Genomic DNA, 16,086 nt, shown 5'->3' with positions numbered 1-16,086 from the left:
ATACATTTAAAAATAGTCGCATCCTAAAAATGTCAGTATTAATGAAAATAACTGGTTTAGAAATATCACACAATATTTATACAAATTTAGTAAATTCAGGCACGAATCGCCGATATCATCCACAAGCATTTTAATCCAATCTCTACCTCATATATGGGATCAATAACTATATATCTGCCAACGTGCAATCGTGTCGCAAATCGCAATTCAAATACCTACACAACATATACACCGAACACAAACGCAACACTCGACAAATATGCCAGCAGCCAAATCCCAAACAAACAGGCACTACAAATAAGAGTCTCATTCCCGCATGTCCATCACGATGTTATACCTACCTAACGCTGCAGTGACGTAGAAACTGGCGGACCAATACAACATTCCGCAAATCCGATTAATTAGACGACGCTCCGACATAATAACCACGGCCTCTGGACGCTTTGTTCAGTTCCGCGTCGGCTAATCAGATTTCATACTTTGCGATAATGTGCCGGAGGGTCGGTGCGTGTTCTCCTTGTATATAATTTCGTGTGTAGTTAAGACGCCAAGGCTGGGTGGGAAAACTTAATGTAGCTACGTGATATAACGACCTTTGTGCGCAGTTGAGAGTCTAGAGACTGGAAATATAATATAACCTGCACGTAACTTAGTATTTAGCAATAATAACTTCATAGTATAAAGTGGAATCTTAATTACGTTTCAAATGGTAACAAGTCTTAATGATGTACGTAGGTACAAGATACGTTATTTATATGAATTCTCACTAATTTTAGTGAAACAAGTTTCATCGTTCAGTTCATAAATACAGAATAACATTTCGTTAATTAAATATCATCATAATATAACGAAAATACTCAAAATCGACGCAAAGTTGAACAAATATGTCACATTAATTAAACAAAGTTTTCTCGTAAAATTTCTATTTCGCTCGTATAACGCCCTTTAACACAAAACGGTACAAGTTTATTTCGGAGCTCTGACATACTCGACTCTCGAAGTTTGTAATTAAAAATTGGGCCCCGTTTGAAACTTTCGGCTAAAATTATCCGGTCCATCTCATATTTTCATCTAAACCTCATACATGGAACAATGCTTAAGCGCGCCTGACGTAACCGTACTTTCAGCAGAAAAGTTTACGTGGACAAGCAAGCAATTTTGGCCATTAGCGGAGCACATTCAAGTCCATTATTAGCATTCATGTATTTTAAATATACTCAGATTTTCGTCACATTTTCGCAGTCCCTAAGGGTCGAAAGGGAAGGGCCGGTTCCTTCCGTCCCGGGACCGCTTTTGTCATGACTTTATTAAGCACAATGCAAATCATATTTACGCATATAGCGTATAGCGCGCGATACAATAAGCCGAAGATGGAGCGGAGCATCTGCTGTATCTGGCGCTTATTACGTATACAAAGATTTCCCAACGATCCATTTGCGCGTCTATTGCTCGACACATTCTTGCATTATATAATAATTCTGAGCGCATTTTTCATAGCGAGATTCGAGAATGCTCGCACCTGTCACGGTTTTCCTTTCTGAAGAATATTACATTACGTGTCTCGGAGTGTCGTCTTGGAAATGGTAGCGTCCTCTCGCGGCGTCTCGTCAAACCGCCGTCGGATGTATGACGGCTACGGGTCGGTAATGGGATTGTGCTCTACGTCCTAATGCACCATTGTGTGTGGAAACCGACGCGTCTGAACAATACGCGTCGAAACGTTTTATTGCGTGCCGTATGCAAATAGTGACACCCGCGTCGCTTCGTGTCAGAGAGAAATAAACAATGCGTTCGAACGTATGTGTGTTCGAGTAATACGTTTCTGTTTATTCACAGTACTTTGTGTTAAACGTTCGCGTAAATAATTTCCCTTAATAATAGACCGTTTCATTTCGTTCTGTAATTATTGAGAAAATAGCCATCGCAGTGAGTCAGAGTGTAAATTAGGGCGACGCCAGTTCTTTATCGCCATATAATGGGTAGTTTCAGGCCGGCTGTTTCGAGTTAAATTCTGAATTACACTTAAAACTCGCGCCCTCGTGTTCTAGAACGAATTGAGTATTAATTTCCTCATTTGAATTTGCCGAATTTCGTTCGGATAATGGTATGATTGGGAGATTTATAAGTCTTTATAGCGGAATTAATTATGAATTATGCAAGGAATTATTCGATTTCTTACGTTTAATACTTTTAGGCACAATTTCGGTTTTTTGCTGCTTATACTAGCTGCTCATACAAATTTAAATCGAAGTTCATTTTCATCTCTATTCAAGTCTCATTTGCTTGCTTCTAAAACCTACACATGATTATGTTACACATAATCTCGTATCTTCATACGCCATGAAAAGACGATAAGTATAAAACGTTCCTACTAGAAAATACTAACAGACAGTACATTCAATAAGCAAGTCGCATGTGAACGATAAACGGCTGTTATGCACTACTGTGCACTACACTCCGGCCTGCCGAACGGACAATTTCATAAAGACCAAGAGCCGGTGATCTATCTATACAGATTTATCTATTTGTTTAGGAATTGAAGTACTATTATATTATTGATTTTTTTTGTGTAAATAGGGAAAAGATTAGAAGTTTATTCTAAAGTAACGTACCTACATTGGATCGTTCATATATTAATTATATTGCTATGATCCTCTTTCGTATTTTTTTTTTTCTGTTAATAGGGTTTATAATAGGTAGGGTTCAGAACTATTATAAAATTTTCGATTGGAAATCTAACGCACGTACGAAGCGACTGTGATATGTTCCTATTAATAGTAACGTTTTGGGATCTTATAGCTCGATAATAATCTATAGTGGTCAAGATATTCTCCGTCTCTCAAACTACACCAAAACTGAGACCAACAATACCGGTACTTATGAAGCGAACTAGCGCAGTCCCGTAAGAGCCATCGACGGTGCACACTGTACGTGGCCCGGGCCGGGAACTGAACAAAACGCTCGTAGTGTACACTCCGCCGTACACTTGCGAAGCGACTGTAACGTGTACCTACCAATAGTATCGCTTTGGGACCTTATAGCTCGATAATACTGAATATTGGTCGAAGATCAAGGAATTTGTCGTATGAAATTGCTATCGAAAAAAATATATTGTTACGTATAGTAAACGACTCCCTTAATTCATATCATATCACGCTGAATGATAAGATTTCAAATGTTAGGTTTTATAATTTATCAATATTTATATACATATTTCTCTAAACACTACAACGCCATGTATCATCGTAAGATAGTAACATCATCATATTACTGGAATGCAAAATTAAAGGTGAACATATTGAAATCATTTGCAGCAACGAAGCTTCTGACCATCTTCTGACATACTACAATCCGTCTTTAATTCTACTCTATCGTTACATTCAACTCCATATGAAAAGACCTAATGACGCAATCAAAATCACAACGGGAGAAACAAATCGCTTGCACATAAGCTTAAAATAATGAAGCCTTGTACCTAATCGTAACATAGCTATCTGATCTGATCTATTATAACAAACTGTGCAAATAAAACCAAATTTCACGATAAATAAGCTACTAACGACAAAAGCTAACAAGGTTTAACCTAAATTGATTCAGTCGTGTTTCAAACTTGGTAAATTTCGCTTTAACGAGATAACATTGAATTCCTTACTGGAATATAATTAGCGTATCCCATTTACATAATCGCTCAGAGCTACCAGGCGAAAGTCAGCGAAATCTTAATCAGTGCTAACTGAACGTGTTTTCATACAATGTGGTAACGACTTACATGTAGGTTAATAATTGTTAACACGGTAACGCGTGAACGTAACAATCGAATACTTAGAACGGAATAATTTGTACTTTATTTTTAATAATCGGTACCAATTTTCAGGAACAGTTTAAATTTTAGCTCTATATAGTGCAGCGAATTCTGACAATAAAGCTTGATATCGCTTCGTGTTCATGGCAGGCAAAAAAATCAAGTATTGTTGGTAGAATATTGGTAGCGAGCATCTAGCAATAAAAAGCTCCTAATTATAGAAACTCCTTATATATTTTATGAAATATATAAGGAGTTGATAATATAAGGAATATTACAGTAAGAATAGAAATAGAATAGACAGAATGTTATATCGAACCCTACACAGTACGTACTCGAATCATCTATTGAACTGTTAAACGACGTCACAGTAGCTAGAAAACTTTCAGAGGAATAATATCCGATGTACGGAACATTTCAGTAAAGTGCAGCACGTATTTAAAGAGTACTGGAGATAGCGTCGTCCATTGGCATTAAATAGATTCAGATAAGGACAGACGTACCATTCAGCATTTCGACGAATCTCAAAGACTTTCCCCGGTCAAAAGCGAGAAGTCTAGAAAAATGCATATAGTGCCCTTACTCACGTAATGTAATCGGAGGATCTTTGCTTTTGATCTGAAGATTTAAGTAAGATTCCGAGAAATGAAAGACGCTGCTAAAAGACGTGCATTTTTGTTGGTCTCAGTATTGTATATGTCCAGGCTTTTACATTGTAAGAAGGAAGAGCATATTCAATTTTGTTTTGTTGAGTATTTCATATGGTTCATCACAAAATAAAGTTCTTATTTCAGTATTTAACACTATTATATATTACGGTTTCCTTTTGAACATATTTTCATATTATACTTCTTCTTCTATACAGATTGTGTTATCAATTTTCATATACCTAGTGTTTGCAAAATAAAGCGATAAATATAACAACATAGTATCGTTATAAACCAGAAAATATAACTGAGTTATACGTTACAAAATCGAATGAGCAATTTATTTGTGATACCATAAATATTGCGTAATTCAAATATATCTAAATGTTTTCAATCCAATCAAAACAATATTTTATCGAAAAACAAATTCTGCTATAAAATATTTAAATTATCACTACAACCGTATTCGGTAAACGTAATTTAAACTAATTGGTATGGTCTGCTGTATTCACAGAAATAATTTCAGATCATTACACACTCATTGGCGACACGTTATACAAAATTATAAAGAGATAAAATAGCTGTGGACTTGCGTCACTAATTGGCTTCACAACCGTCCAGCATCATGTTGAGAGTTCACGACCCCATACAGACATAAATAGAAAATAGAATTCCTAATAGAAGTCCCAGCCAACGCTTCTCAACAGCGAGTCTGAGACAATCTCCGTTAATACCCTTATATATTGTCATTGACCACGGAGCCCAGTATTCTCGTTATATAAAATAACATGTCCAGTCTAGGCCATTCCTGTTATTACTGTATCGCAGGAGCCAGACTCAGAATGTTATGATAATGTTATTGGCAAACGTCTGCACGGACTCCAGATAGGTCAGATGGTGTAATTGACGGATATACGGCGTTATACTATCTAGGAAATTACTTCGAATGTAAAGATTATACAGAGAAATACGATGTGATATAAATCTTTATCAGCTTTTTTAACAATCTCTTCTAATCGTAACTACATTCTGATTTTTTACAACGCTTTAAATCCAGCCCAGTTTCAATTTCACAATTACATTAATGCCTAAAGAATTCCATCATAATTCCGACCGAAAACACGGATTAACCTCTATAAAATATCAAATTGAAATCGAAAGCCAGTTCAGTCAAATAATTTCATCAGAAAACCGCTGCCAAAATCGTCAATATGACCTTTGATCCATCATTAATCTCACCGCAACGTAGCGCGCTCCGTCTCCTGCAAATCTCCATTGAAACGGTTTAATATTTCACTTTTAAAAGCAAGTTGTAGATAATACGACGGGAAATGTTTCGAATGTGATTCATGGAATGCTCCCGCTGTATTCCCAGTTGAGAATGGAGCGCCTTTTAGTTTAGACTGTGCTATCGTGATTCCGATTCGAAGACGAAGTGTCCCAAATATATTTGTGAGTCGGGACTCGGGACCGTTGTTGTACTTATCGGTAAACTTTTTATCTACTCCCGGCACTCTTTATGTGCCTATATTTTTACTGGAACGCTGTTGTACGAAGATATTTGTTTAGTTTATTGTTGTTCTTTCTATTCTATTTACGACAAACTTCGTTTGTTAAGAAAATAATCGTCTCGAGAAATATTTTATGCCTAAGTACCCAAGTTCTAAACAAATATGAATGAAATGAAAATTGTATGGTGATGGACGATTCGAAAATTCGTTAGAAATATCAGATACTGTTGATGAAAGGACACACCGAGTATTTTTAGCGTATCTGTTCCATTCACGTCGTGTTGATTTTGTGACTTTCGTTCAACGGCCAAGTTTTAATCAAAAAACTTTAACATTCACCCCGTTGAAAAATAAAGTCAATCAAGTATATATTTTTTTTGTTTATTTGTTTATACCAGCCTAAAATTGATTCCAGAATAAAGAAAAATAAATAAAAGAGGACATGAAGAGGACTTAGCTACCACAGACTAATTCCATAAGTTCCTGAACTATATATACCTATAAAACGTATCCAAAACAAAACATAACTACACCGTTCAGACTCCCAGTTTCAATGAAACATAATTAATGTGCATTTACACAGGCGCTAAACATCATTAATATGTTAAGCGAGGAGTAACTATGCATAGGCCCGAGCGATCAAAGACTAAATGCCGAATGGCTGTAATCAATTCGGGAACGCGGCGTTTTCTGTTCATTGACGCATTTGCTAATGCATATTTGATGGATTACGCGAAGCATTTCACTTTGTGGATCGTTTTCAATATGATACAGATAATAATCGACGTTCCGTAATTGCATTATGAGATTATGCGAGTGGATTCGGCTAAATTTTGTGAGCTCTTTGATGGCAAATTAATTAAACCGATTACATTTTGATGAAATAATAATTCTAATACAATATTTAAAAAAAAACATCACAGATAATATAAAAGCTAAAATATTTGCGCTATAAAACGACCTTTCGCATGCAATAATAATTCACTTCTCGTCAGAACATCAAATTATTCAATAAAACGCTATATTTCATAACTTTTATAAAACAGGTCCTTCAATTTTATTAAATAAAACTCCTAGTAAAACGCACTTGACATAAAATAATTCAAATTTACATACTTATATTTATATTATACGTTACAAACTGCGTCTACCTAGTGCCATAGCAATGCCTCTCAAGACTGTCAAGTACTGGCGGCTCCGCAGAGCTCGTACCAAGTTATTTGCCATTCACAAGTCAATAACACACGTATAACACAACCCCGCTGCATTCAACACAACATCATTTAAATTAATGATCGCGTTTTTTTTCCAACTTATGCACCGAGATTTAGTATGAAAGGCGTACCTAGTTGAAAAGTAAACCCTCGGTAATGGTCATTAATCAAGTAGAAGGCTTAATTGGACGGGCGGCGTCCAACAGACAGCAACGTTGAGAAATAAGCTACGTATTAACTATTATTAAGAAATTTTGCTACGTTTATAATGGCTTAATAGGGCACGCTATATATTCGTTACACTGAATGTTGATGATTTCATGTTGAAACTTGCAATTGTAATTCGACATTGGTGCATCTTTTCAGTTTGGCAAGCTGCATAATTATGGAATAGCTTACCAGTTGATTCTATTAAAGCAAACGACAGACAAGATAATTATGATTAACACTCCAACTGTGTTCAACATCAGTTATACTAAAACTATATGCAGTTTACGTTCAAGTCGTTAACTTCAGCGCTGTCAAAAAGATTTGGGAGTTCGACTCGCGCCTATCTTCAGCTCGGCCAAAACGAAAGGCGAGCACTGACACTCACCTGTCCATGATTCACATAGCCGTGCCGCTTCGCTATATCGTCCACGTGCTCCCTGCCCGCCGGCACGTGCACCGCAAAGTGGTTGTGGTACATCGGCTCCGGGAGCGCGGCGCACGCGGCGAGCGCGGCCAGCAGGGCGAGCGAGCGCCATGACAGCACCATCGTGGGGACGTCAGCAGTGTGGCATCACTGGCGGTGTGCGCATGCCGTGCTGTGTCTGAAATAGTAAACACTGATGAGCACCACAATATTAGGTACGATTCAAAAGGATACCTACTGACTGATTAGGCTTTATTACATCGTCTCAAACTTTTTTGTCTGAGTGTTGCATGTCGTTAGTTAAATATCTAAAATGTTCATAAATCCACACAACACTTTTTTATTTACTCAAAACTAAAACGTACATTGAATATATTATCTCAGTTCTTTTAACTATATCACAGTGTGATAGTGTGTTCTGTATTATTACAATAGATACTATTTGAAGTAAATAATATCTATGTAGCCATCTAGATATTATTACTTTGTCGTACGTACAGTCACTAGTAATGTGTTTGTACTATCGATTTGCTGGTCTTTTCATTCACGAGTTCTTGTGAACAGTATGCCGTACAATTTTTCATCCCATTATCTAATAAGAAAGTGTATGCATGAGAGACGGCAAAGATTCCATCTTTATTAAAATTCATCCTTCCGGGAATCGGGAATAAAAATGTAAAGAGCTACTTTCGCATTTATATACCTATTCGTATTTATTAGTATTAACTAAGAATTATACTGTATATATATTATATTTATTGTTATTAACTATTAGAATAATCAATAAATCATACAAATTAATAGATGTACGAAATAAATTAGTTTTATATATAAATACGGTAAACGGAAATGCTGATTCGATGTTCCAAGAATTCCGTTTTCCTGTAGTGTTCTCAAGGATAAAGCTAAGATAAATACCGTTAATGTCTTATTACAAATTAAAGATACAATTAATATTAATAGTTATGTAATATACTATTATTATAAATTATAATAGTAAATTAATGTAATTAATGGCATAAGACTTAAATGGCATAACATAACTTAAGTATAAGTAATTTAATTTGTTTCGAAACCAAAATATTTATTATGTATAGATTTTAAATAAAACCTTGATTTTTAGAAAAATTACAAATTCGAAACCTTTCTATCAGTATTTTTCGTTCTATACAATTTTATCTATTAAAAGAACAACAACAAAACAAATCACCTATACAATTCGACGCGCGTTACCTGTACGGTCTACAATTACTTCAAATTCAAACGAAACAAAATAAAATTTTCATACTGGCCTGTGTAATTTATTATCAAAACATCAGAGTATTTAACGAGAGCGTCAATAGAACTTGTTTAATTATAGAATCTCGCGTAACACAAAGTCCTGAGGGCTAAATTAAAATTTTATAAAGAGCTGCTTTCCCTCTACACGTGCCCGTTTTATTAACCGACTTGGAAAAATAATATTTGTATAAAAAATAATTAAAATATAACTATGTAAGGCAATTAGCGAGTTAAACAAATATATGCAAAGTACAAATTACCTACCTAATACATTACCTATCCTTCACCGAGTTATAATATCAGCAATATAAAAATTATAAACCAACATGTAATATGTATTTAAATTTGTATCATCGATACACACAACATAAATTTAAAGCGGATTCGGGCCACAATAAACATATTTGTAGTAGCGCGTCACGCTAAGATAAAACGCAATAAGCGAACGCACGAACGTTTAAAAAAATCCGCGGGAAATCCTCAGATTATCCAGATAAGCCACGAGGGCAAAGTATGAAAGGCCTGACCGTGAATATATCAAAAATATTTATGAAATTTCGTTTGGAAATTTATTTGACGTCCGCGAGGGAGTTTGGGCTTTAAGGACCTTTGTGTCATCGGTTACGTTTAAGAAATTGTTTCCTTTATGGAGAGGTTTTTTTCCATTTCACAATTAATTTGCGGATTTATTTTATAAATATAATAAATATGGCTTTCATTTGAATAGGAAAATCCACAAAATTTTATACATAAATAAAAGTTGCGGTTCGTACCGTACAATGTATTAGTTTCCATCATAAAACGAGATACGACTTCATGATTTTAATTAAATTTCTAAATCAAAGCAATAAAGCGACACAAAAGCGCTTTCAATTTGCATTAAGTTATTCATAAATATCCAAACACATCGTTGACGTTGACAAAATGACGTTGAAAACGTTTCTGGAATTTAATATCGAGCTAAGAATTAACAAATATGTGGACTTAAATATTGCACATAGGGCCCGCTGGCAGCGGCTGGAGCGACCATGAATGCGACATGTTCTGGGAAATATCGCAGCGCTGTCTCGCGCTTTACGCTTTACGGTTACGTTGAAGACGCGACTTCAATAATATGAGAATATTCAAGGAATTCCGCCATCTTCAACTCGATTCTGCTAAATCTGCGATGCGAACATTTTTGCGATTTAATTCCACTTATACGTGGCTTTTAATTTGTGTTAGAGGAGTCATAATTTATTATCTCATAACTTTTATATGTAGTTAGCTCCTTTAATTAAGTTTTGATTTAACTATTTTAGGTACGAGAAAGTAGCATACCTACTACAACATTCTACTATAAAAGATGACTAGTAAACATTTTTCAAAACTAATTAGTTAAATGTTAATACATACCTACTATGCATAAGCATCTTTAGCACACAGTTCTTCTAACAATATCAATAACAACATTTAATAAAAAATTCGCGTTATTTCCAATAAAACAAGGCATCTAAACGTAAACAACCGTCACATGTGCGTCCTTATAAAAGGCAGTAGATATGAAAATTAATTAAAACCAATTGAAGATGTACACGGGTCGAGAATCCGTAACGCGACTTAATAACGGACCCCAATATTTATACCGTAAACAATAAAAATTCCATACGAACACATACATAAATCTCAATTGGAAATTCAAAGCCTTTTTATGCCGTTTTATTGAAAATGTGTTGCCATATTGAACGTCGCCCTTTTTCATAATTCTATTCAACGCCATTACAGTGTATTCCTATAAAATATTTTCATTAAATAAACATGTGCTGAAATCGAATGTCACTTTTAGTGAAAATGATTAATATTTTTTGTAGCAAAGATTTTTTACTGAATGTATTGATTGAGGTTATTATTTACTTTGTTATCAAATCCTACACAAACGTATGATTGATACGTATGATATTTAATGTGCCCGCCAAGTTTAATTAATATTTTTGTGAAACAGTTATTTTCTGTAAAATAAGCATGGAATTAAAATTCAGACCTCATTTAATAGGATACATAATGATAGATCCAATTCAGATAGACATTACTGTTAATTTCGTATAAAGACGTGGTGAAAGCCGCGTCTAACAGCTAGCAATTAAATATAGTTATTATTTTATGTTAAAATCTGGTCGTTAATGTGGTCTCCGTAAGGACACCAAATTTTACCCGCTGGAAAATCGTTAGACCCTAACTTAAATCAAATCTATTTTAGGCCTTTAATCACCGACGATAGTGCGACTAAAGCCAAAGTATTCTTACACAGAAAAAATAAAATTATTCAAGAAATAAAGTGAAGCAAAATATAATTTAAAACTAGATTAATTATATCGAAGATGCTCTACAAAATTTATAAGTTTATTATTGTCAATAACAGAAATGACAATAATATTTCAACAATCCTAGCCACCATCAGGTTTTTACCTAAAAACACTTCATACTTCCTAAATACTTATTTACCACATCGCGACCGCTCGGAAATAAGTATTTGTCATTTTACTACAAATAAGAACTGTCAAAGGGAATCTTTCAACATCTCGAGTACCCACTTCTCACTCTCACTTTTTTTGCTAGTTACAAATTATATTCTAGTCGCAAAATGTCGCAAGCCGTCGCAGTCGCCAGTCAGTTAACCGCCTTAGAAATATTTCTCCAGTATCCCCGAACATACTCGAATAGCCGGGGCAAATTGTTGTTTAATCTGAGACCGGATTTGAGCAATCCAGCAAATGAGACCGCAGATTCTGTTGAGGACGACTAATGCAATTCAAATAATCGCTACCGTAACTCGCTTCTACGTACGCTCCCTTCGGTGCATACTTTGGAACATATCATAGAGGATTCAAAGGAATTTGTCCTGTTTGCATGTGATATTATTTTACTTGTGGTACAGATTAACTTTTCTGGAGATTTTCTGAGTATTCTTATGTGAGAGGATCTTGTAAATTTGTCATATATACGTTTAATTAATTCATCAAATTACATTTTTGACATAAACTCCTCTTTTCCATTCGAAATATAACTGTACAATGGTAATCATTTTCTTGTCTTGAGAGGTTTAACAAAACCTTCCATCACGGACTACAATAAAGAGTCAACTGGCTTTTAATTCAAAGTTACACTAAAGGCTGACAAGATAATTATCATAATTTATTCAGCGGAATCCGAAGACGGGCCGTTTAATAGAAAGACTAAAGGCTTTAGAGCACTTGGGGTTATATTAAGCTGACAGGCAAGTGGCGTTTTCATTAATACAGAGGAGATAACAAATTGCGCTAATTTCGTGGGATATCCATCTTTTATACAAATATTTAATGACAGCGGAATCAATATTATAATAAATTATACTTTTGAAACGAACACAACGAGGTTATAAAGATAATAGTACCTACGTATATTTAAAATAGTCCTTCAAATTCTTCTTCTTACATTAAAGTAATAGAGCGTTAATAAAAAGTATTAATTAATTAATTAATAATTTGACTTAGTATAGAAATCAACGCGAGTGGGTAGACAAAGAAAAGGCGAAGTATTACTAGTAAGGAACAGTCTCACAATTATATTTTTGGCTGAAAATATCATAAAGACCGTATAATAAAATCATAAACAAAGCAGTATATATTAATGTTACACACATTAAAACCTATTCACGAATAAAAATAACACAAAAAAGACAACTCCTACGAGCTATTTTATTTGTAACAAAATCTAGAAGAAAGCCTTCAAGAAAATTCACAACACTAGCAATAACACTCACAAAATTTCCAAACAACACGAATAAATAAAACACTTGGATAAACAAAACATCGGCTTAATAATGCTCTAAGGCTTAATACCATTACGGCGACCAATTGCGGGATTTATATAGAATTAGCGAAGATGCCCCAAAGCCTTATCTTCAATATCAACGATAACATAAACTTTGGGAATTCAACTTGCTCTTTGGAAGTTTGCAATTGGAGACAAGTCTGTCAACCGAATCAATTATATTTAGACAAATCCGTCGCAGACTTGTGTAAATTGTAAATTCAATTAAGTTCGATATTTTCTTTGTACATTGTTCAAAGTTTATTATGATTTGAAGCGGAATATAATTTTATTCAAAACAAAATATTGTTAATGTTACATGAATAATTTATAAAATATACAAATATTTATATTCCATTTGAATAACATTAATAATTAAAAAAGATGTAAAAAGTATCTTGCATCGGCCGGGAATCGAACCCGGGCCGCCCGCGTGGCAGGCGAGCATTCTACCACTGAACCACCGATGCTTGTTTTACAAGCTTGAAATTATTACCCAGTTCAAATAAAACATTGTTCGTAATATGAAATTTTATACCTACACTGAAAAAAGTATATAGTTAGCTAATTCATTTCATCGATTTCAATGTTTTGTTGTATGGAATAGCAGACCTAAAATCACTTTTTATTTTTCTTATACACCTTATTTACACCTAATCACCTTACACCTAATCTAAGCCAGCCAGTAGCTAGCAATCAAAACCTCCCAGCTTAATAACTACAAGCGCGAAGTAGCGCATCATGAATAAAACAGTTCACGGGACCAATCGATAACCACTTCCACTAGACCCCTGTCCGAGACCAACCATAATTCAGCCAGGTGTCAATCACGCTGGCCGTCACCAAACTATACCCGAAGACAAACAAGACCTCAGCAAACAGCCGCTGACGTCACGAGTGCCAATAATAGGATTAATTACACCAGTTTTGGTTTAGCGTCTACAGCTTAATTAATTATACGAGTGCATCTTGCCGTGTTTGATCGTTGCTTCGAATAAACAGCTACGAGTCGGTGTTTGTGTGTTTGCACTTATTAATATTGAGTGCAGACTTGAGTGATTGCGGTCTGATAAATGCGGCTTGATACGTTAGTGCAACCAGAGTTGGGTGTATTTTAATTACAGATGAGATTTAAGAAAACCTAAACAAGATACAATTACGAATACTTTTAAAAAGTGACGCGTGGTTATTGTCCTACATATCTCACAAGAGTTAATAAATAATTATAAAAACTATAGATATAAAGGAGTAGTGGGAAGAAGTAAATAATGCAGATACAAATATGTCAAGACCTACTTGCTGTATTTAGTTTTCAAAATTTACTTTGACTGTTCAGTTGATACACTGATAAACGTGTAAGCTTTAGGACCGACGTATGTAATCCCTACCAGATCCAAAAAATCAGTCTGAACTTCAATCAAAAATAATAATAAGCTTTTCCTACAAATTCTAGAACACACACACTCAAACGCTATTATAAAAACACGTATCCCTGAAAAATTCCCATACATATTCGCAAAGAAAAACATCGGAGAATACGATTCAATATTGCGATGTCAACCACGTAGCGAGCCGCGTTCAGGTAAGTGCTCGGAATAGCAGCGATCATAAAATAACAATAGGAAAATACGTTTTAAAGGAACCTCCATTACTATGTGTTCATTGGCCCAGAACTTTGTATTGACGACAGAGCGTTGGCACGATCGACAGCGGCGGGCCGCGCAAATTGCGAATTTTATCGCGGTACTTTATTGTTTTTGGAATTTGATCAGTTGTAAAGTTTAGCTTATGATAGTATTACCTTAGTACTTTGTTTTTCAGAATATTAAACAAAATTACTAAAAAAGTATTATTAAACTAGCCATAATTTTATCATATCATTATGTGTATAAAGTCAAGCTTTCTACTCGAAATGTAAGTAATAATGTACCCATCCTTATTTTTTATTTCTCAAGCCTTCAGACAGCTTGATTCTTGAAATGATAAATAATATTACAATTTATGCTATTTCTTGGTTTTATTTAAATTTCCTTCAGACAAGAAGAACGGCAGCATCTAAAGCCACTAGGTAATAAATAGTAATTGTAATTTGTAGACATTCTCCGTTTTTTTTTCGAATACGATTCCGCCGGTTTCATAGCCCCAAGCGCACTGAGAGAAAAATAATTTATTTCCAATGAGAGTTAGAAGAGTTTCCGAGAAACTTGTACGGGAAACAAACAAAAACAAACCGACACTACCTAGTTGTTAACACTCTCTGTGGGATCCTACGTCCGTTATATTTTTATAGCTGTGGACATTATATCACCATTTATCAAACGGAAACTATTTTATTAAGTTATTGTCCTTTGATTCCTTAGAGACCTTCACTTCGATACAATAGAGTAATAAACACATAAATTATTATCGAGTTTTAGTAGCACGCGGACGTGGGTTCTAACCCCGACATAAAGTCTTAAGTTTCTCATTTTGAGTAAAAATATCCCTTTTCTATATTTTTATGTTAAACTGAACATTCAAGCTGCTTTCATTTTAATTCAATATTAAAGGTAAACCGCGTCTCTACGCCTTAATTTTATACAAAAACTGTGTAGCTTCATTTTACTACAATATTCTGAAAAGTACACAAAAACATAAACTAAAATGTCCACCATTTACGGGAGCGGTCGTTAAAAACAAAAGGAATCGCTAAGAAGGCTTATTATGCCCTGGCACGGCTCTCCATTGTACACCGAGTTCCCTCCGCACACCGTAGACCGTAATAAGCTAAAAACAACTTTAAATGAATTTATATTTTTTGGTTTTATGGCATTCAAATGCTTTATAAATATAAATTTATAAAGAATAGAAAAAATTCGATCACGAGGCGGGACTCGAACCCGCATCCTTCGCGCCATTCCGGGGCGGATGCCTCACCAACTCAGCCACTCGTGACCCGCCCGAGTGATCGAATTTATTCTATTCTTTCAGTTTTATGTGTCTGAAGGGACACACCGCGCGCCATCTATTGAGATGATTAACAACCATTTCAACCAATATGAAGCACTTTTCAGTGAATACAATATTGTAACGATGGAACACGACCTTTTTTGTTGAATTTATATTTTTTGGTTTTATGGCATTCAAATGCTTTATAAATATAAATTTATAAAGAATAGAAAAAATTCGA

At 34.8% G+C, this 16,086-nt stretch overlaps 1 protein-coding gene and 1 non-coding gene across 3 annotated transcripts in view; both read right to left on the bottom strand.

Annotated features, from left to right (window-relative positions):
• The window catches only part of LOC149900274 (furin-like protease 2), a 208,452-nt gene that overhangs the window by 47,702 nt on the left and 144,664 nt on the right, over positions 1 to 16,086 (bottom strand). For both annotated transcript variants that reach the window (XM_090113041.1, XM_090113042.1), the window contains exon 2: positions 7,770 to 7,986. In XM_090113041.1, coding sequence (XP_089969167.1) covers positions 7,770 to 7,931 — 162 coding nt within the window. In that variant the 5' untranslated portion in view covers positions 7,932 to 7,986. The remainder of the gene's footprint in view (positions 1 to 7,769; positions 7,987 to 16,086) is intronic.
• On the bottom strand, positions 13,317 to 13,387 carry TRNAG-GCC (transfer RNA glycine (anticodon GCC)). Its single transcript has one exon. It is a non-coding gene; the product is annotated as a tRNA-Gly (tRNA).

The sequence above is a fragment of the Colias eurytheme genome, chromosome 19 (assembly GCF_061535395.1).
Source record: "Colias eurytheme isolate Ceu_HAF_F1 chromosome 19, ilColEury1 Martin Lab GWU primary, whole genome shotgun sequence".
Classification (NCBI taxonomy): Eukaryota; Metazoa; Arthropoda; class Insecta; order Lepidoptera; family Pieridae; genus Colias; species Colias eurytheme.
This window is presented reverse-complemented; position numbering and strand designations above follow the sequence as displayed.